This window comes from Girardinichthys multiradiatus, chromosome 11 (assembly GCF_021462225.1).
Source record: "Girardinichthys multiradiatus isolate DD_20200921_A chromosome 11, DD_fGirMul_XY1, whole genome shotgun sequence".
Lineage (NCBI taxonomy): Eukaryota > Metazoa > Chordata > Actinopteri > Cyprinodontiformes > Goodeidae > Girardinichthys > Girardinichthys multiradiatus.
In genome coordinates this window covers 13421636-13443840 of record NC_061804.1, presented here as the reverse complement: position 1 = coordinate 13443840, position 22205 = coordinate 13421636, and the positions used below count along the sequence as shown (strand labels likewise).

Genomic DNA, 22205 nt, shown 5'->3' with positions numbered 1-22205 from the left:
AAATTAATTACAGTTTTGGATGACCAAAGTCTTTCCCTCATAATGAGAGATCCCCCAGATGATTGAAGACCTGCAGATACTGAGGGACCATTATGCAAGTAATGGGAAGCCTAGTTTAATTAGCTTGTACACCGAACTAACGTTGCTACAGAAAGCTAACCACGAGAATGTGACAGACTATATTATCTGTGCAGAGACATTAAGTGACGAGCAGCTGTTTGCAATGGTTCTGAAGGGTTTACCAGAAACATTTACGTCATTTGCCATTCATATACCACAGGATGACGACAAGATAACATTCAGTGAATTCAAAACCAAGCTAAGAAGATGCAAGAGCACTGGAAAATTTAACACCAGCTATGATGATGACACTATGAAGGAACCTGGTTATTCAACTGTAATAATTAAGAGAAAAAGAGACTTTGCAAAGCTAAAGTGCTACACCTGCGACCAGACAGGGCACAGAGCACAAGAACGCAGCCTGCAGAATGAGCAACAGAGACAATGGTGCACATTCTGCCGGAGCCCCACTCAAATTGCAGACAGAAAAAGAGAGACAACGTGAAACATGCAGCTAGTAAAGAAAGTCATTCATTTGCTTTCAAGATAAGCAGCTGTCAAGCACATGGTTTGAAAAAAGGGGTCTGATGATCAATACAGGAGCCACATCATCACCAAAATTGAGACGTTCAGCAGCTTTGACACCCTTCTGCTGGGGAAGCACTTCGTAGACCTTACTGATTGAAAGAGGATGAGTGGTGTTTCTCTCGAGAGGTGATGCCTCACTTTCTCCATAAGGAACAGTGAGGGGTGCGATGTGATGGCACTCCAGACGGTGCGCTACATCTCAACATTTCTACAAGACATCTCTGTCAAAGCTGTAACCACCAACTTCAAAGAGGGAAGAAACCAGGAAGAATCATAAATCTAATAGTTTGAACAGACTAAAAAATAAGGAGCCTGATGTGAGAGCTAAAAAAGAACTTGAAATAGTGCACAGATTTTTTCAGGAGCAATATTTGTTTATTTCTTCATGAGCCAAAAGTGATGATGTTAAAGCCACAGAAAGGTTTATTGCTGATACATCCCCTTATGGAAGAAATCAATGTCTTAGGTCAGATAATGGAACAGAGGAACTTCAAAGAGTTCCAGTCATTGCTTAGCAGAAATGCTATAAAACATGAACCACCAGCACCTTATCATAACATAATGTGACAGCTGAGAGGAGAACATTATTTAAAATGTTTAGATGTATGTTGCTAGAGAGCCAAAAAGAATTGTGGACTTGCACTGTAATGAAAGCCGTGGTTATTAGAAACAAATGCTTCAATAGACTTGTGGGACAAACTCCATACCACATGCTAACAGGAAGAAAACCTGACCTGTCAAGAATGAGAATTTTTGGATTAGTTTGCCAGGCATATAAACATCATAGGAAAAAGTTGGACTCTAGAAGTGAAAGAGCGGTATTTTCTGGGTATGATAAAAATATTTTATCATACTTGATTTATTATCCTGATTCTGGAAAAATGCTTTAGTATAGGTTGGTAAAGTTTCTCAACTCTTACTATAGTTAAACACAAAACTTACAATAAATGGAAACAATGCTTGTTGAAGATAACATACTGTGAAAGACGTTTGTGTCCTAAAATGTAAAAATACAGCGAATAAACAAAGTGCAGAAGTGAAACATGAGACTGTAGTCTTCGGGACAGAAGCAAACTACTTAGATTGAAAACAGTCAGAATACATGCCATCCTAAAAGGGATAAAAAAACGCCCAGAGTACTCAGAACACTATGAGTGTAAAGTCGAGTAAGATGATGAGTACAAGTATAGCTTCATACAGAATGAAGAAGATCATTGTGTTTATTAGCAAACACAGTGGACAAGGAAAAATGTATTTATTAATCTGGGTTTTATCCGATTATTGCAGCAAATGGTAGAAAGGTAAAATAAGAAAAGTTTAAGCATAAAATATTTTGAGAAACTGAAAACCTTCTTGGGCAGTAAGTTCACACAAACAGTAGGGACAGATAAAAATAAACAAAAATTCTGGAAAGGTTTGGTATGTCTGATTGCAAAGCAAGGTCAACGTCATATGAGCAAAAGATAAATTTACGTTACATAAAAAGTGGAGGCCATTGGCAACATTTTCTTACTTTAAAACTCAATTTATGCAGAATCTTTGCTTGTAGATGTCCTCACACTTGACCTTTCACCACTATGCTCGACTGTTAATATAAGGTGTTTGTGCTGATATGTTAAAATTAGAGTTTGTAGCTAGAAAGTTCTACTTTAGTCTCATCTGAACAAAAAACTTTGTTTAAAGTCTCTGTGTTTAGTTAGATGTACCTTTGTAAACTTGGATCATACTGCAATGCTTTCTAGTGAGAAGAGATTTACTACTAACATCCATTTATCAGTTTTCTATGGCTGCTTAATCCTTGCAGGGTCGCTGGAGGCCGGTGCCTATCCAGAACTTGTAAGTGCATGCATGCACTTACACTTAATAACATTATAGCTTGGCCAATTAACTCAACACAAATGATTTTGGATCATGGAATGACAGGAGTATCCAGAGTAAAACCTGCACAGGCAGAAGATGAAAACATCACATTGAGACAAAGGTCAGTATGGAAACCAAGGACCTATTGCTGTAAGGAAACAATGCAATTGTTCCACTGTGCAACTCTTACTCCTTAAATGAACAAATTAGTCTCTTTCTTATACTGCTATAAACTAAATATTTTCACCGAAGCATGTTTATGCAGAGATGTTCTGTTTTTGCACTTTTACAGGCCATTCATCAATCTCACCGTAAGATGAACTTGCTTGTACATCTAATTGATATAATTACTGCTTTCCTAAATGTGTTTTTGAAATCAGTATATTATCTTTTTTTCACGGTCAAGCTTGGTGTGTTTCCTGTTCTGACTCTTTGTGCTCATGCACCGAACAGCAGTTCAGACTACCCACCCTTTTCGGAGCCCTTGGAGGGGGTGTTGGACAGCGCCCTTCCGGGGGACTTCCTTGTTCTGCTGGGGTACTTCAACGCTCATGTTGGGAATGACAGACCTAAATGTGTGTGGTTGGGAGTAGTGGCTTTCCCGTTTTGAACTCGAGTGAGGTTTTGTTATTGGACTTCTGTGCTCCTCATTGATTGTCCATAACTAACACCATGTTCAAGCATAAGGGTGTACATCAGTGCACTTGGCACCAGGACACCCTAGGCCGCAGTGTGATGATCAACTTTGTTGTCGTGTCATCTGATCTGCGGCCGCATGTCTTGGATACTCGGGTGAAGAGGAGAGCGGAGCTTTCCACTGACTACTACCTGATGGTGAGCTGGCTCCGATGCTGGGGGAGGATGCCGGTCAGACATGGCAGACCCAAATGAATCCTGAGGGTCTACTGGGAACGCCTGGCGAAGTCTCCCGTGAGGCGGAGCTTCAACTCCCACCTACGGGAGAGCTTCAAACACGTTCCGGCGGAGGTGGGGGACATTGAGTCCGAGTGGGCCATGTTCCGCGCCTCCATTGCCGATGCGGCTTACTGGAGCTGTGGTCGCAAGGTTGTCAGTGCCTATCGCGGCGGCAATCCTCGAACCCGCTGGTGGACACCAGTGGTGAGGGATGCCGTCAGGCTGACGAAGGAGTCCTACCAGGTCCGACACTATTTACAGTGGGGAGGGTGTGCTGTTGACCTTAACTCAGGACATTGTGGGTCGGTGGGCAGAGTAGTCAGGAAAAGCAGTGTGCTTTTTGTCCTGTCTTTTTGGTGAGGGTTGCCCTTTGTCACCGATTCTGTTCACAACTTTTATGGACAGAATTTCTAGGCGCAGCCATGGTTTTGAGCTGGAAAAAGGTAAAGTGCCTTCTCTGGGTCAGGGGGGAGGTCCTGCCTCAAGTGGACCAGTGCAGGCGCTGTACTGGTCTGTCGTGGTGAAGAGAGAGCTGTGTCAAAAAGCGAAGCTCTCTTGGGCACGGTGCTGGTGGTGTAGGGGTTAGCGCGCGACCACATATAGAGGCCATAGTCCTCGAAGTATCCGTCCCGTGTTTGAGTCCCGGACCCAGCTACCTTTGCCGAATGTTTCCCCCTCTCTTTGCTCTTCCTTCCTGTCTGCCTACTATCACAAATAAAAGTCCTCTAGTGCCGAAAAAATTATAAAAAAAAAAAAAAGTGAAGCTCTCGATTTACCGGTCGATCTACGTTCCCACCCTCATCTATGTTCATGAGCTTTGGGTCGTGACTGAAAGAACGAAATCACAGATACAAGCGGCCGAAATTAGTTTCCTACGCAGGGTGTCTGGGCTCTCCCTTAGAGATGAGGTGAGAAGCTCGGTCATCCGGGAGGGACTCAGAGTTGAGTCGCTGCTTCTCCACATCGAGAGGAGGCAGTTGAGGTGGCATCTGGTTAGGATGCCTCCTGGACACCTTCCTGGTGAGGTGTTCCGGGCACATCCCACCAGGAGGCCCAGAGGAAGACTCGAGACACGCTTGAGGGACCATGTTTCTCGGCTGGCCTGGGAACGCCTTGGGATTCCCCCGGACGAGCTAGCCCAAGTGGTTGAGGAGAGGGAACTCTGGGTCTCTCTGCTTAGGCTGCTGCCCCTGCGACCCGACCCCGGATAATTGGAAGACAATGGATGGATGGATGGATGGAATTCAAAACAAAAATCAAGAAAATCACTTTGTGATTTTTAGTAATTAATTAGCATTTTATTGCATTACATAAATATTTGATCAACTAAAAACCAGTAAGAATCTCAGCTCTCATAGGCCTGTTGGTTCTTTAAGAAGCACTCGTGTTCTCCACTCATCTTTATTAACTGCACCTGTTTGAACTCATTACTGTATTAAAGCCACCTGTCCACACACTCAAACAAACTCTCACCTCTCCACAATAGCCAAGACCAGAGAGCTGTGTAAGGACATCACGGATAAAATATTAGACATATTAGACCTGCACTAGGCTGGGATGGGCTACAGGAAAATAGCCAAGCAGCTTGGTGAGAAGGCAACAATTGTTGGTGCAATTATAAGAAAATGGAAGAAGTTCAAGATGATGGCCAATCTCCCTCGGTCTGGGGCCCCGTGCAAGATCTCACCTCGTGGGACATCAATGATCAGGAGGAAGGTTAGTGATTGGCCTAGAACTACATGGGAGGACCTAGTCGATGACCTAAAGAAAGCTGGGACCACAGTCTCAAAGAAGACCATTAGTGACACACTACACCGCCATGGATTATAATCCTGCAAGGTTTCCCTGCTCAAGCCAGTGCATGTCCAATGACCATCTGGATGATCCAGAGGAGGAATGGGAGAAGGTCATGTTGTGTGATGAGACACAAATAGAGCTTTTTGGTGTTTGGAGGAAGTAGAACTCTAGAGTACAACGCCAATAATACCATACCTACTGTGAAGCATGGAGGTGGAAAGGTTCAAGGTTTAAGGTGTCTTTATTAGTACCCATAGGTAAATTAGGTGGCAGTACAAGAGAGGCATCAACAAACATTCATCAGCACATACCAAGGCACAAGGTACAAAATACTAAAAAACTAAAAACAGTCCCTTGTGATGGTCTGACATATTAAAAAAGACAATTGATGTTGGGATAAAACTGACTCTGTATCTCTTGGTTCTACATTTTGGAACCACCAACCTCTGTCGTGATGGCAGGTATTGAAAGAGGTGGTTAAGGGGTTCAGAGGATCCTGCATGATGCTGGAGCTCAGTCTCTGCAGCTGATTGGTGTAGAGTGAATCAAGGCTCACCTGTGGCTGCCCAATAAGCTTGGCAGCCCATTTCACAATCTGATTGACACCATTCTTATTTTTAGCAGAAGCATTTCCAAACCAAGACAATAAACAGAAAGACCTAATAGATTCCATAAAAGAACAATAAAACATGGCCGTAAGACTCTTGTCAATATTGAATGCAGCCGATTTCCTGAGACAGTGCAGGCGCTGGTGTCCTTTTACACACTGCCACACAGTTAGCGTCAAAATTCAGCTCGGAGTCAATAATTGTGCCCAGGTATTTATACTGGGACACCTGTTCCACAGTCTCCCCCTGAATGGAGACTGGGTCAGAACAGTGAAAGCTTTTCCTAAAATCGGTTACTATGTCTTTGGTTTTCTTTACATTCATCAACAGAAAAGACTCCTCACACTACTTCACAAATTCCTGCACAATTGGTCCATGGCTGGTTTCCCCTTCCTGAAGCAAGCTCACAATTACAGAATCATCAACATACTTCAGAATAAACCTGTTCTCATTTTGGCTTTGCATCATGCTGGTGTGCAGGATAAAAAGTAACGGTGACAGGATACATCCTTGTGGTGACCCAGTGGAACTGCAAACTGGGTCAGACAACACTCCATTAACCCTTATTCTCTGTGTTCTGTTGGTTAACAAAACGGAGGATCCACCCTGCAAGATTGTAACTAAGACATGAGGCTGAATGGTGTTAAAAGCTGAAGTAAAATCCACAAATAAAAGCCTGGCATGAGCTTTGTTCCCAAACAGGTGACTCAAAACAAGATTCAGTAAGGGGACAGTAGCATCCTCAACTCCCCAGCCTGTATTGGAAGGTAAGATACACCTAAGAACTTCTGCTCTCACAAGTTTTTCCATTCTTTTCACCCCCAAACATCATTCTTTGGGGATGTTTTTTTTGCAAATCACACAGCCAGGGCAACTAAGTAGTAGCACCGTAAGAAGCATCTCAAAAGGTCCTGGAGTGGCCTAGCCAGTTTTCAGACATGAACCCAATCTAAAATCTTTGGTGGGAACTAAAAGTCTGTATTGCCCAGCAACAGCCCCGAAACCTGAAGTATCTGGAGAAGATCTGTATGGAGGAGGGGTCCAAAATACTTACTGCAGTGTCTGCAAACCTCGTCAAAAACTACAGGAAACGTCTGATATATGTAATTGCAAACAAAGGTTTCTGTACCAAATATTAAGTTTTGTTTTTCTTATGTATCAAATACTTGTCATGCAATAAAATGCTAATTAATGACTTAGAATCACACAATGTGACTTCCTCGTTTTATGTTTTAGATTCCATCACTCACAGTTGAAGAGTACCTATGATAAAAATTACAGACTTCTACATGCTTTGAAACTGGAAAAACCTGCAAAATCTGCAGTAGTCGACCGAGTATGCCTTCTGTGTACACAGTTGAATGTCTTTTCCAGGTCCAGAAAACACATGTGGACCGGTTGGTCAAACTCCCACAAACCCTCGAGCACCCTTTAGAGGGTGTAGAGCTGGTCCCGTGTTCCACAATCAGGACGAAAACCACACTGCTTCTAATGAAGTTGAGGTTTGACTATCAGCTGGACTCTCCTCGCTAATACCCTGTTCTCAGACGCACCTCAGAAAAGGGGTAAAAGAGGGGCTTGTGGAGCAACAATAAGGAGTTCAGACCAAATCCTTACAGTTCCACCTTTTATAGACCACAACTGAATGATTTAAGTTTGAAAAGGAAGGATTTCAAAGCATCTGTCCCCTTTAAAGAAACATTTTATGAAACAAATATTTAAATGATTTTTATTTTACTAAGTTAAATGATTTAATATTTTAAAATCTTTTTAAATGTTTTCACTGAGAGATGCCACTGCAATAAAGGAAATTAATTTTAAGGCTTTTTAACAATCTTTATTAGGGCTGCCAACAAATTTGCCTGTGCCTGGTAACCTCCAGATTTATACACCTATTGTCCTGAAAACCAACAGCTTTGCTGGAAAAATCAGTTCCACAGTATCCAGAATTGCTCATTCACACAGAAACATAATACATTTGATTGCATATCACCGATGCGCATTTGTTAGAACAAACAGACACAGAACATCCCCAAACCACAAAGACTGAGCACAACACCTCACACGACCATAATAGGATCCCCTCCCTCCAGTGAGGCCCAGCAGAACAATGCACATGTTTGTGTTTGTTTCAGAGATTTCAATAAACTCCCTTGGTTGCTTTAGTTATGGAAGCCTCCCCTGTTACATGGGAAAACAGAAGACTCCAGTCCTGGCTCTTTAAAATAACACCATCACACCTCTCCCTCAAGGACCAGATCCGCTCCCTTCCACCTCATCGACCCTCTCTGCATCCTCACTCTCTTCCCTCACCTGGCCCAGTCCTCCAAGGTGGATTAAATACAACCCCATTTGTGATCATTTCTCATTTGTGAAGCCTCCAACATCAGTAGTCCGAAGGGATACAAGGTACAAGCGAGAAGACTGCAGCTGTGAAGTTGTTTTCCTGCCTTGGTAACTGCTCTAAAACATATATAGTTTGGTTGTTGGAACGCATCATGCTTAAATCACATAAACATGAATAGAAGAACACAACTGAGCTCAATTAGGTATCTAGCACAGTTTCTTTACTCTAAACTGCCTGCATCTTAGACTGAAACCCCAAAGGAATATTATAGGTACTACACACTAAAAAAGTATGTGTGGAAATAAGACAATAAATAACAGGTTATTATTTGTTTATAGCTGCTTTGAGATAGATTTGTTAAGAATGATGAACAGATTTAAAAATGAGACCACAACATTGCTTTAACAATCAATTATATTTTCCAAATTAAGGTCAGGAAATGAGAATTTACAACAACATAGTTGACAAATAAGCAGTCAGTGTATTATAATAATACATTTATGCTTCACACTTACCTGGAGTGTTGGGTGTGTTTTGTCCATGTTCCCCCATGTAAGAATCCACACCTGGTCATGTGACTTATCATAGATGATCTTCACAGGAAAAGGATCTGTAACAACTGCCTAGAGAACAAAATGAGAGTGTAACAGAAGGTACTGTAAAAAACTAACAAATGTACAAATTAAACTTAAATAGGACCTACGTAAAAGTCTGCTTCTAAACATACCCTGTCTTGCAAACGTATTAACACTACTTAAACTTGTTCACATTCTGGCACATTACAACCACACTGTATTGGTATGTTAGGTCATAGACCAACAAAAAGTTGTAATTGTGATTTAAAATGTTTTTTTTAAAATAAAAATCAGATAAGTGTGGAGTGCAGCATGAATTTTTAAGTCTTGCCACACAATGCAATTAGATTTAGGTCTGGAAATTGACCGGGCCATTCTAACACATGAAAATGCTTCGATATAAATCATTGCATTGTAGATCTGGCTTTTGTTTTGCTGGAGGGGAACCTCTGTAGTCTCAAGTCTTTTGCTAACTCTAACAGGTTTTTTCCCAGGATTGCACTGTGTTTAGCTCCGTATGTCTTCCCATCAATCTCCAGACATCTGGCCTTCTATAAACACCAGATTTGTGGAGTTAACAACTTAATTGTTCTGTTTTACAGATTCTCCCAGCTGAGATGTGAATCTCTGCTGTTTTTTTAGTAAGGTACCTTACCTCCAAGGTAATTAAAAAGTTGACCTTAAAATTGTTTCTGAATAAAAAATGAATTGTGTGGTATCAGGGATACTCACCTAAACTACACTACATTGGGTATTGGGTCATAACACTAAATCAATGAATTCTGGTGTTCCAATCACTTCCATGGCTGAAGGTACATAAAGTTTGGTGTGGAGAAACTTCATTAGCCTGCACAGAGTCCTGACCTCAACTTTTTTGAACACCTTTTATTCTGGTTTTCTCATCTAACTAGAAACCCACTCCTGAACCTTGTGGATCATTTTTACAGAATAGTTAATGTTGCTATAGCTGGCAATGGTGGGTCTATGAACAAACTGGATCCTATAGATAAAGAATAGGATGTCATCAAACTCAAGTTCATTTACATGTAAAAGTAGATAGACAAATACTTTTGGCATTGCAGAACATGTTTTAATAATATAAAAAATGAAGGTAACATAATATGAAGGCTTGGTACATGGTGGACCATGAGCATGGACAATTTAAGGTTTTCCCTGAGGTCTCTTTCCATGAGCAGCTGAGCAATAGATAGATACTAAGAAGGAATAACCACTTACCCAAAACAGAAACTAATTTGAATAGTAAAGTTACCTGAACTAAAGATTTGTATTTTATTAAATATGACATTTTTTACAGTTCTCTTAACAGGAGGTTGAAGATGCACAATTGCTTGAAAATGTGTTTATTGCTTTTGAATTTTGAACACATTCAAGTTATAAAATGCTTTGAATTTTTTCATATCAACATTGCCCAACTAGCAGAAAAAGTCTGGGAATCTAATACTTTTTATCAGCTTTTGTTCAGGATTTTAGCTGCACCAACAAAAAAATGACCATTTCTAAAATGCCTTAAATTTTGCTCAGATTACATTTTGTTTCTTTTGGGAAATAAACTGCTCTGAAACTGTTGATCTTTTTAATTAATTATTCTGCACCATGGGGTTGTGACTTGCCAAGTAATTAACCAGGACTGTTACAGCACTTTGACACCTTTTAATGTTGGATTTAGTGCAAACTAATAGCCGATAAATCCTTTCGGTATGTTTATGCATCCTACTAATGGAGAACTCCAAGTTCAGAGTAGCTCTCAGTCAACCAGGACAAACCTTGCATGAACTGTGGATGTACAACAGACTAGTGTGCTTACGAAAATACAGAACAATGTCTGATTAACAAAGTCAGCAGAGTTGTTACTGTATGAGGAAAACAACAAAATCAAAAGCAGAGAGGGAGCAGAAATAAAAGTGTAAAGTATATATCCTGTACTTCTAAGGTGTTGCTGTTGGAAAGGTTTTAATGATGCTGTCTGAAACAACAGCAGCAAGTATAGAAAGACCAGACAATCTACAGGACATGCAGGATGGAGCCAGGAAAGTAAAGAACATGGAGGGAAAGGAGCGTGAGACAGGCAAGGTGGGGGAATAAACTCAACCTCAGATCAGCTGCAGTGTCAACAACAAGGAATAACACAATCCATTACCCTGCTTCTGGCCAGTCGAATGGGGAGCTGCTGACACCCTCACCAGTGGAGCGAGACCATGTGCTCTGTTCAGTAATGGGAGGTGCAGCCCTCTGCTCTGTTCTGGTCAGCCAAGTGTCAACTCAGCATGTGCCTATGAATGGTTTCAGAAGAAGGTGGACGCTCTGTGTGTTTTTTGCGTGATAGGAAAAAAAGTAAAGATGAGGCCAGGCCCTCAATACTGCCTGAGAGGCAGTGGACCACTTAAGGGCCAGTATGTTGAAATCAATAGAATAAGAGCTTACAACACCAGTTTTTATTAGTCTGTTTATATGTAAACCTAAAGTTGTTTTTTTCTCACCCATTTGCCACTGATGAAAAAACAAAGAATTGCTCATTTCTGTTTTCACTACTTATATTTTCATCACATCATTTGACATTGGTGGGATTGTAGTTTGAAACAAATATTAAACTTTGATTAAAAACGAACCCCTTTCGTAGTCAAAACTTAAACCATGTTTCATCCGGTTTCTAGATCTTTCTTTCCCTCAATAAGTCCTACAGATTATAAAAAACATAAGAATCCATTGTTCTGTTTATTAATGTAGGTAGTATTTGTGCGGCATTGTCCTGTTTAAGCAGTGAAGAGTTTCAGCCATCAAAAATGAAAGCTTGTGTACAGCTTTGCCCGCATTCTTGGTTCTGCATGCACCTTGTGGGAGCATGTGTCAGGCGTGGAGTGAGTCTAAATCTCTGCTTGCAGAACACAGATACTGTGCTGTGAAAAACCGTTTGCCCCTTAAAATATTTCTTCTATTTTTGCCGCACTGAAATGTTTCAGATCATCAAAGACTAGGGCCATTTTGGCCCACTCTTTTACCTAACCATGTTGTGGGGTTTTCGAGTATAAACAGCTCTTACTACAGAATCTGATTTTGATTTAGGTCCAGAGTTTAGCTAGGCCATTCTATAACATATTTTTTTGAGTCATTTAGAGCAGGGCCTTGCTACTGTGGCTTTGTGTGATTGGGCTAAAGGTTCTGTACAGACAGCTGGACATTCTCCTGCAGGATTTTGGTTTGAGAGCAAAATCCATGATTCTATCAATTATGGTAAGTCGGTGTGACGAAGCAGTTCTGTCCCTTCCGTTGATAGAACGCACACACCTGTTCACACCCACACATCGCAATGCATGCGCCTACACACCCATTCAATTACATGTCCCTCGCAGTATATGACAGCTACCGCCAGATCGCTTTACACATTCATCTTTCCTTCTTGTAGTCCGTGGCGACCAAGGGTGCACACTTGGAGGCGCACGTAGAAATCGGTACTCATACATTCACATTTAAACATAATGATATAAGTTTGTACTCACTCATGTAGCGTTGTCCGGGTGCCTGTGGCAGCTTGAGTAAAAGTGGGCGTAACGCTCCGTCCTGTTTATAAAGGAAGTAGGTACTCTTCCGCCAGAAAATTTAATGGTAGATTATTTTTAACTAAAGAAAACCAAGAGCTTCAGAATGAAAGCAAGAAGTTAATATTGATTGTTTTTGGGGTCATTAATGTTTTGGTTTTTCTGCGTAGTAAAATAAATGATTAATTGTTGGCTGATCTGATTGTGGGGTGGGGCTTAGGGTTTATAAGAAGAGTTTCTGGCTCTGCTGGTGTCAGTCTGGCCTGGTTACAGAGGAGGTAATGTTGATGGGCAGCACTAAGAGAAAGATAAGGAGTTGTAAATATCATGTATATATCAAGTTTTTCCTCTCATCTTTTCTGCTACTCTGCACTTCAGGTTTTGGGAGGTGTGTAAATAAAAACCTCAACCTTCAGATGCTGACATGCCCTCCGTGACTTTTTCCACTTTTTGGAGTCAAGTTGATGATGTCCAGGCCCACCACATGGGCAACTAGAAGGAACCCACGACAGTCGGCCAGGTCTTGAGGAAGCAAAGCAGCCCCAAACCCATGCACCCCCACCATGACTGACTGTTAGAATGATGGTCGGTTTCTTAAATGCCATTGTAGTTTTAGGTCCGTTTCCAAAACAAATTTCCACTTTTGTCTTGTCAGTCCAAAGAATATTTTCCCAAAAGTCTTGGGGATTTTTAAACTTGGGGATTTTTGGAACTCTCCCATGGGGGCCATTTTCCCCAACTCTCCCTTTCATATCGTTGAATCATGAACTCTGACCTTAACTGAGGCAAGTGAGGTGTGCAGAGCTATAGATGTTCTAATTCTAATTCTGTACTCTTCTAGTATATTTCAGTTGACTGTTTGAATTGATGCTAATGAGGTCATCCTCCAACAGTTGATTTAGAAAACCTTCACTGAAAACATTGTAAATGAGCTTGTTTAAATTAGAATAAATCTTGCTTTGAATTTTGTGGTCACCTGTGCACATTAAATAATTTCGTTTTAAGTTGCTTGAGCTGAACTTTGAAACTGTTGTCGTAAAGTATGAACTTACACAACACTCATCCATATGGAAGGACATCTCACCTGAAATATTTCTATGAAAAATATCAGGTTCTTTCGTTGCAGCTCTAAATGCTCTTCTACAGAAATTTAAATCAGAAAGCAGGTTTGAAACTAACAGCTATATGATTTGACTTATTCAAGTGAAACACCAGATTTTAAGCTTAATTAGAATGAATGAAAAAGAAAAACCCTCACATTTAGGATCCTGAGGGTAAACTGAGTTGAACAGATTAAGTTGTAAAGAGCATTAGCTGCAGACACGCAACAGAAATTCCAAGCAGAGAGATACTAATGGATGCAGGTTTTAAGTCAGATGAGCTCCTGGAGGTCACCTGAGAATATTCATTGCAAAAACAGAAATAAAAATGCAAATATCTGGCTCAGAGAATCATTACATTCCTTTCGGGTAAGCACCATATATTTAGAAGGCTTTAAAGAACATTTACCGATGTTAAAAGGGAAAAATAAACTCACTGTTGAGTTCATCTTATTGACCTTCTACATCCTTGAACAGGAAACATCAGTTAAAGCGACTACATAGTCAGGTATTTGCCATTTTTATGAGGATTGAGAACTGCCCTCCTAGCACATAACTCAAAGTAGAGATTTAAACTTCATGTTGAATTGTCTTCAGATTAGAAGTAGTTGGAATAAACTTTAGTAAAAGCTTTTAGAAAGTGATATCACCACAATTAATTATGGTTATAAATGGCTGGATGTTTCCTAAGTTTATCTCAAGAAAAAACAAATCCATTTAGGAGGAATCTATTTTACTCTGAATTTTGATACAAGATCTCAAGTTCAAATTTCCTATTATGTTTCAGTAGAAATATTATGGATATAGTTTTACCTTTTCTTCTGTTGTAGCTTGTTACAATTTGGCACTTGCTGTTTAAAAATAAATAATTAAATCTTACAAGAGATGCACCACAAATATGACTGAAAGAGAAAGCAAGCCATTCAGTAGACAACAGGAAGGCTAAAATTATTAACACCAAGCTTCTATCATAACCTTTTAAAGCTCTGTCTTGCCACGGAACATGCTGGTTTTACAAATGTTTAGCAGCCTTTTGGAAATCTGTGTTGAGGTAAGGAACAACATCCTCTGGAAAAACAAGAAGACTGCCATTTCGGTAGTGTGCCAACTAGTGGTATAAGCAGCTTGACACATTTTAAAGTAACCAGTTCTTTTGTCTGTGACAATAATGCTTCTGTTGGGGAAAGAAAGTCCTGTTTTACAGCAACCGCTCCTTTTACAGAGCATCGTGCCGTCACCTCGGCTTCTAATTAATGATAATAATTCATCAATAATAATTAATCACTTATGGAAGTTTTTTCAATGTGGTTCTTATATCTTATTAAAGAGAAATTATAACCTGCTAAGACCTGTATTAGCAGGTTAAAGCTGTACCAAAAATGGGCCACAAAATTCTGATCAGGGATCTCTAAATCTTACAAATCTATTTTGCTTTAAGTGGCTAGATTTCAAACTTTGAAAATGCTCTGGTCATGCATTTTGTGTTTCGCTGTCTCCTCTCTGAGTCTAAAGACCATTGTTCCTTGAGATAATAGTGAGGGAGAAGACAGAAAAAAAGAATGGAGGATGCATTAACCCTCTGCAGCCAGAGGCCAGTGAGGCAGGGCAGGAACACAGAAAAAGGGCAATGAAGGATGGGAAAGTGGTTTTCCAGTGTTTGATGGAGTAAAACAGTAAAGTGGGCAGCTGGTGGATCACAGTATGATAAAGGTTGTCGCAAAGAGAAAACATCTTTATCAACATATGTGCCACAGCACAGCCTTTTTTTGACTATGCAACTATTTCTATTTTAAAAAAAAGTTCCTCTTGAATCAATTAAAAATGTTACATTGGTTAAATTTCTGATTTTCAGTTTGGTGTTATCATACTTGAAAGAAGTAGGTGAAAATCTATACTTAAAACAAAGACAACTGTGAACAGGTTCCAAAAATATATATTTTTTTCTAAATTACAAACTGAAACTCGTCTCACATTGCACCTGCATGGGTTGTGTTTATTGAATCCGTCTCTGGGACTGCTAACCTTCTGAAAGGACGAGTGGAGGATCTTCTACATGTCTGCCCTCAGGCCGCTTGTTTCATAATCCCTCCTTGCATTAAGTCCTATTTTCCTACTTGGATAACAAGGTCATTTAACAGGCTTATAATGACATCTTTGCACTCCTACATGCACAGTATGGTGTCTCTCTTTCTCTTTGTCTCAAGCTTTTGGCTCATATCCTTTCTTCTCTCCCACCTCCTTTGCCTTGAGTTAGGCCAATTTCCTCTCTTTGTGCTCCTCAGTATAAATGATGCTGACCCTCGGAGGGACCCTGAGGGATTCGGTCTCTAAACAGCCGTTACAAGTAAGATAAATGGCAAGGCAGCCAGCACCCACTTGGGCAGCATATTGTTTCCAAAGCTTCAGGTAGGTTTGATTTATTTTACCTTGCATATGGCCTAGACAAGACATATATAATGATGTGAATGTTTTGTGTTTCTATCATTTCTGAATTCTTAGTTAGGCTAGCTCATCACAGAGGACCAAGGTTCACTAGGGTGTAACTCTTGTAGCAGCGTCCTATAAGTACAGAATTTTGCTGAAGCGTTTAAACTCCTTGAACTTCTCCACATTTTGTCTTGTTACAAGCGCAAACTTACATGTATTTTATTGTTATTTTATGTAATACACCAACAAACCCGTTCTCAAATTGTGCCATTTTCAGAGAACTAAATTTTTCCGTCTTCACAAGAAAACGTGTAAACAGGGCCTTGGTTAATAAACAGCATCATGAAGACAAAAGAACATAGCAGACAGCACTGGGATAAAGTTGCAGAAATATTTAAAGCAGAGTTGGGTTATTAAACAATAGTTCAAGTTTTTGCCATCTGATGATGCACTGACCAATCTATCATCTGAAACTGGAAAGAGTATGGCTCTTTACCACAGAGGACTTAATGAGCTAATTATCTCTATTAGAAACATTAGATTAGAACCAGCTCTTACCAGTAAACTCCCAAGGATTATTAATGTCATTTGACTTTTTTTTTTTCTGTTTGTTTTTTTTGTATCATATATCATGTATCACGTTTTTCCTCATGTACAGCGCTTTGAGTGCCTTGTTGCTGAAAAGCGCTATATAAATAAACTTGACTTGACTTGACTCATTTGCAAACCTACAAAATGGATGAGCAGCAGAGATCCACAGCTCAGGTAGGAGAATCGAATGAAAGGGCAACTATTAGTTGTGCACTTCACAAATCTAGCATTGCTGGAAGAGTGGCCAGAGGAAAGTCATTGTTGAAGGAAGTCATAAAAAGTCCCAGTTAGAGTTTTCCACAACTAGAAGGGGCCACAGCAAATACGCTATCGAAGATGCTCTGGTCATATTTTGGGGTTTTGTGTATTAGCTTTCTTTCTATGGAGTTAAATTTGTCTCAATATTATTCAATAAAACAAAAACCTAATCTCAATCAAAAAAATTATATTCAATAAAAAAAAATATTAAGTTGTGATCAAAACTTTCAGAGTTTTTTCTCACAAAGAGAAAAAAGTTATTTGCATAAACATAAACTTTTATTTGCGCATGTCAAAAATCTTTGGTTACGAGTCTCACTTTTTTTGGTTTTGACGCTCTCTGTTTTTGGTTGAACTCAACAAATTTTGAGTTCTGGAAACATGAACATCCTGGGCGGGGCCTAAAGACGAACGCTGTAAGACGTTTCCCTATTGGTTAGCGCTGACTAAAGCAGCGGACTCTGATCCTCCGCATCTCTGAACTTCTGCTCGAACTGCAGGGCTTGCAACGTCGCTTCAGTGAGGAGACATCAACTGTACAGAAGAAAACTGCGGTCAAGTGAGCCGAAAGTCAGAAATACGCGGTGACGTCAGCCGACACTAGCTCTTTCTTAAAGATTAGCGTCGCGCATACAAGGCACATTACGGTAATGGAGCAGAAAGGACGCCGATCCTGGCAACGGTTGAGAAAATAAGAGGAAAACAGAAAAGTAACCTTCAGAACATTTATATTAATTACATTTTTACAACTTTCACATTCATGTTTTATGTAAAAGAATAAATATTTTATATTTTACTGTACAGTTTTGGAGAAATATCTTGTCAAAATACCTCAAAATGCTCAACCATAATATGCATTTGTCCCACCTTCAGGAATTTATTTCTCCAAAACCATGAGAGGTGACAACACAATCTCTTCAGATTATATTAGAGGGTCATCTATATTATAACCAGAATTAGTAACCAAAGATTTTTGACATGCGCAAATAAAAGTTTATGTTTTGCAAATAACTTTTTTCTCTCTTTGTGAGAAAAAACACTGAAAGTTTTGATCACAACTTAATATTTTTTGATTGAGATTAGTTTTTTTTTGATTGAATATTATTTTTTTGATTGAGATTAGTTTTTTTTTGATTGAGATTGGTTTTTTGTTTGATTGAATAATATTGAGACAAATTTAACTCCATATCTTTCTCACACACATGCTTTTCTTATTTAGAGATGTGGAGATTGGGAAACCTTTTAGAGGTTACAAAATATGTAAGAGTAGGGGAGAGCATTACACCATTAATGCAAAACTTAAGAGAAAGACTTATCCATTTCTATGTAACATCCAAGCACTCAGACATAAAAGATTTGAGCCAGTTACACATTAATGTGGACCAGGGGTGCCCAAGTCCAGTCCTCCAGAGCTACAATCATGCAACTTAAGATGCGTACCTTCTCCAATACACCTCAATCACATGAGTGGTTCGTTGCCAAGCCTCTCCAGAGCTAAATGTGTTGACTGCAATTTATCATCATAAAATTAGTTACAGATATTAACTGTGTAATCTCCATTTTTTGTTGCATGCACAAATCAACATTGCATTTAATACTTGGAACTTTTTTTGAGACTTCCTTGTGTTAACAGCAAGAGTTTCAAGGTGTTTTTATTTAGTTGAATTGCAATTTCAAGTTATCCTCCCAACAGCAGTTTTTAACAAATCTGGATTTCATGTCACTTTTCCCTTATTTTTAATGAGTGCTTAGCTTTATTTATTAAAAAGTCGGTCAACAACTTCCATTTGAAGAGTTTATAAACCAGTAGTGTTATTTGATTTCACAGATGTAGTTTATAGCTACTTCACCCACCTGAACCACTTTTTGGGCCTGAATATCGACCACCAACAGTCGGCTCTGAAGGGGTTGGGTCACGTAGATGTACTTATCCCTGACATTGACTGCTGAAGACCACACACAGCGCTGGGGTGACACCCCCTCACCTTTAGGGCACATCTCCTCCTGAGGAAAAAACAGCGCAGAAGAGAAATGATGTACAAAGAGCAATCAAAGAAACACAAAGGTTGGCAGTAGAGAATAGAGTGAAGCAGAGCTAAATATTATTTAAATATATTTGTATAATGAAGGCCAACAATTCACCCTGTTGGATCTAGTCTTACTGCTGTTGACAGTAAAGGGAAAACACATCTGATCCAAGGATACTAAAGGTCAGAGCAGGTAATAATGTTCCATCCTAGAGGAGCTTGACTACCTGTGTAGCTTCTCTAGATCCCAGGTATCACTTTATTCTATCAGTAGTAATACAGACCTTTGACAAATCCAAAACTAGTGAAAAAAAAGATGAGGAAGCAAACTGCTTCCTCATCAGTGGTCTCCACCTGTACAACCAATCCTGTTTAACAGTTAAGTGTGAAATAAATCTTTAGCTTAGCAACAATAAAAATCTGATAAGCAAAGCCTTATGAGAAATCTTTAATGCTAATATATTAATAAGGAACATAATGAACAACCACTATAAATCCACTGTAATACAGACTGCTTCAGGAAATCCATAGCCATCACCATCTATAATGACTCTTTAAAGAAACTTAAATACTGAAAGTTTCCATCCCACAGTAAACCCCCTTGATCTTGTCAGCCCCACCTTTCTTTTTCCTCCTTTGACCCACAGACTTGTGGACGTCTGGTTTTCTAACCTAACAAAACACTGAGAAACAGGACCACACACTAACACTGGGATTCACATGTGTCCAACTTCTCCCTGCCCCACCAATGTAGAGAAAGCACTGTTCATAGGAGGAACTGGCTGACACATTGCTCATTGGGTTTATATTGATCCCTAACACAATTACACTGTCCGGTAAAACCCAAATCCCTCAGGAACAAAAAAATTTACCGTTTACAGGCTCTTGCTCTTGGAGATTGATGTTATCCAGTGGATTAAAAGCCCAAGGGTCTACAGGATAGACTATATACACCATATTGTTGGAAGCTATTGACTAATGGACACAAATAATCCCATTATATTTAGTAAAGCAAAGAGTCACTTTGTGACAGCAGGAGGAAGGTGTACAGTAGAAGTCATCCATGGACTGGACTAGATAACCACTGTTTGAAGATGGGTAAACACAAAGATGGAGTAAAATTGTGAGTCAGATCTAATTTAATGCACAAGGTCTCAAGATTTGATTAATATTTTATTTGTTTGGAGAAGCAAATGTGGAATCTTGACTATATTTCCACATTCTCTTCGTATTATACCTGTGCAACACCTTTTCCTAAGAAGATTGTGATTACTTCCACCGTCTCACATAAAACTGGATTTTGAAATCATTCTCTCAACTTAATAACACAATAAGTCTGAATCCATCTTTTGCTGCCTCATTTTGTATCATACAGGGCCTTGCAAATGTATTCATACCTCCTGAACTTTTTCATATTTTGCTACTCTATGACCACCTACTGTACTTCAATCTATTTTATTGGGATTTTATGTGATAAGATCAGCACAAGGGAGTGCATAGCTGTGATATTGATGAAAGTGAACTTTTGCTATTTATAAAATTGAAAAGTGAATAGAAGAGCTGGGCATGTATTTGTATTCAGCCCCAATGCTTAGTCAAACCAGCTTTCAGCTTTCACTGCAGTTACAGCTGCACTTAATGAGGATGTCTCTACCAGCTTTGCAGCTCTAAAAATATTTGACAGTTCTGCAAAAACAATCTCCTTACTTAGACCCACAGCATGATGCTGGCACTAAACTCCTTTACAATAAAGCATGTAGGGCAACAAGTTAGATTTTGGTTACATCTGACCAGAACACCACTTTCCCCTAGTTTGCTGTATCCCCTACATGGCTTGTGGCAAGCTGCACAGAGAACACCTTATGGTTTAGTGGCTTTTTTCTTGCCACTCTTCTGTAAATGCCAGATTTATTTAGTGCTTCACTAATTGTTGTCGTGTCAGCCAATTCTCCCACTTCAGATGTGGATCTCTGTAGATCCTTCAGTTACAGTCTTGGCCATTTCTCTAAATAATGCTCTCCCTCCACAGTGTGTCGGTTTAGGTGGATGGCCAAGTCTTGGTAAGTTGGCCCACCTTCGTTTCATTTTTAGATGCATTTAACAGTGTTCAGTTAGATGTTCAAAGCTTGGTATAATGTTTCATCACCTAACCCTGCTTTAAACATCTGAAACTTGTGGTTGTAATGTAACAGAATCTGAAAAACTTCAATAAGCCTGCATAATTTTGCATGGCACGCTCCTCATTCAGATGTACTTACGTAGGTGGCAACAATCCTCTCTGTCCGCTTCATGTGTCTGCGTATTTCACATTCACTGGGCTGAAGGACTGTGATGCCTTCATCAGAAAACACGTAAAACATGTTTCCCACACTCAACCCTACAGAAGGACAAAAAAGAAAAGCCAGAAAAATTGTCAAAAATGTTGCCTTAAAAGCAACAAATACAATCTGAGTGACTCTAAATGCCACTCTTGTCATATCTGACATTTGTGATGGACATTTCAATTTCAATTTCTGCCAGAGGGACACAGTGAGACTCCTGTTAGCAGCCTATCATATTAACAGGCTTGCACAGTGTGCAGTGCCTTCAAAGGGTCCTGTCAACAAGTCCAAATCCTATTGTAACAGGGAAGATCAAAATGTCTGCTTGTAGATATACATCTGGTCTGTATGCTGCAGTGGCCTAAATGAATAGATTACAAGAAAACAAATGAACCAAAATTTTACCCATCATCTATCTTACATTTCAATGCCATTATGAGCTACATGGATTTAAGTAAATAATATCCAACATCGCTTTTCTACATGTTTCTGTAGCATATGTGATGCAATCTCTAACTAAACCAGGTTGTCACAGTTTGATTTGGATGTATTGTGAAAATCTGTGGTATGAACATTACAACTTAAAGACGGCGTATACAACGCTGCATTGATAAAAATATAAAAAAGTTGTTTAACTTTTGTTCTATCAGATATTTATTTAAAATCTCCTGTTATTTCAAGGTGCCACATATCAGGGATGACCCAGTTCAGTCCTCAAGACCATCCTGCAACATTTAAAGGTATCCCTTCTTCACACCTGAATCAAATGAATGGCTCATAACCAGGCCTCTGCAGAGCTGAAATACATCTCGATGAGGGAGATTAGCCATTTGATTTAGCTGTGTTGGAGAAGGGATGCATCTAAAAAATTGCAGGATGTTAACTCTCGAGGACTGGATTTGGTCCGCCCTACCATACACCCTCTAACAAGGTTATAAGGGGCTTTGGAAGAGAAACAGACCCACAGCATGACAGATCCTTTACTAAACCTAACAGTGGTCATTAAGTGCTTCTCCACATATTTATCCTTTATTTTACACCAAAGCCACTTTGAGTGTTTGTTAAATGAAAAGTTCACTTCTACACATCTTTTACAACATTTCCGAAAGCAGGGGTAGTGGGATATCAACATCACCATTAAACATATAATCTGTGTTTGAAATTTGCCTACGACATT

At 39.6% G+C, this 22205-nt stretch overlaps 1 protein-coding gene across 1 annotated transcript in view; it reads right to left on the bottom strand.

Annotated features, from left to right (window-relative positions):
- Nucleotides 1-22205, bottom strand: part of fstl4 (follistatin-like 4) — a 313380-nt gene that overhangs the window by 13068 nt on the left and 278107 nt on the right. Inside the window, exons 12-14 of the mRNA XM_047380086.1 lie at nucleotides 20966-21084; nucleotides 18535-18684; nucleotides 8691-8798 (exon numbers count right to left, since the gene is read on the bottom strand). Of these exons, the coding sequence (XP_047236042.1) occupies nucleotides 8691-8798; nucleotides 18535-18684; nucleotides 20966-21084 (377 nt within the window). The remainder of the gene's footprint in view (nucleotides 1-8690; nucleotides 8799-18534; nucleotides 18685-20965; nucleotides 21085-22205) is intronic.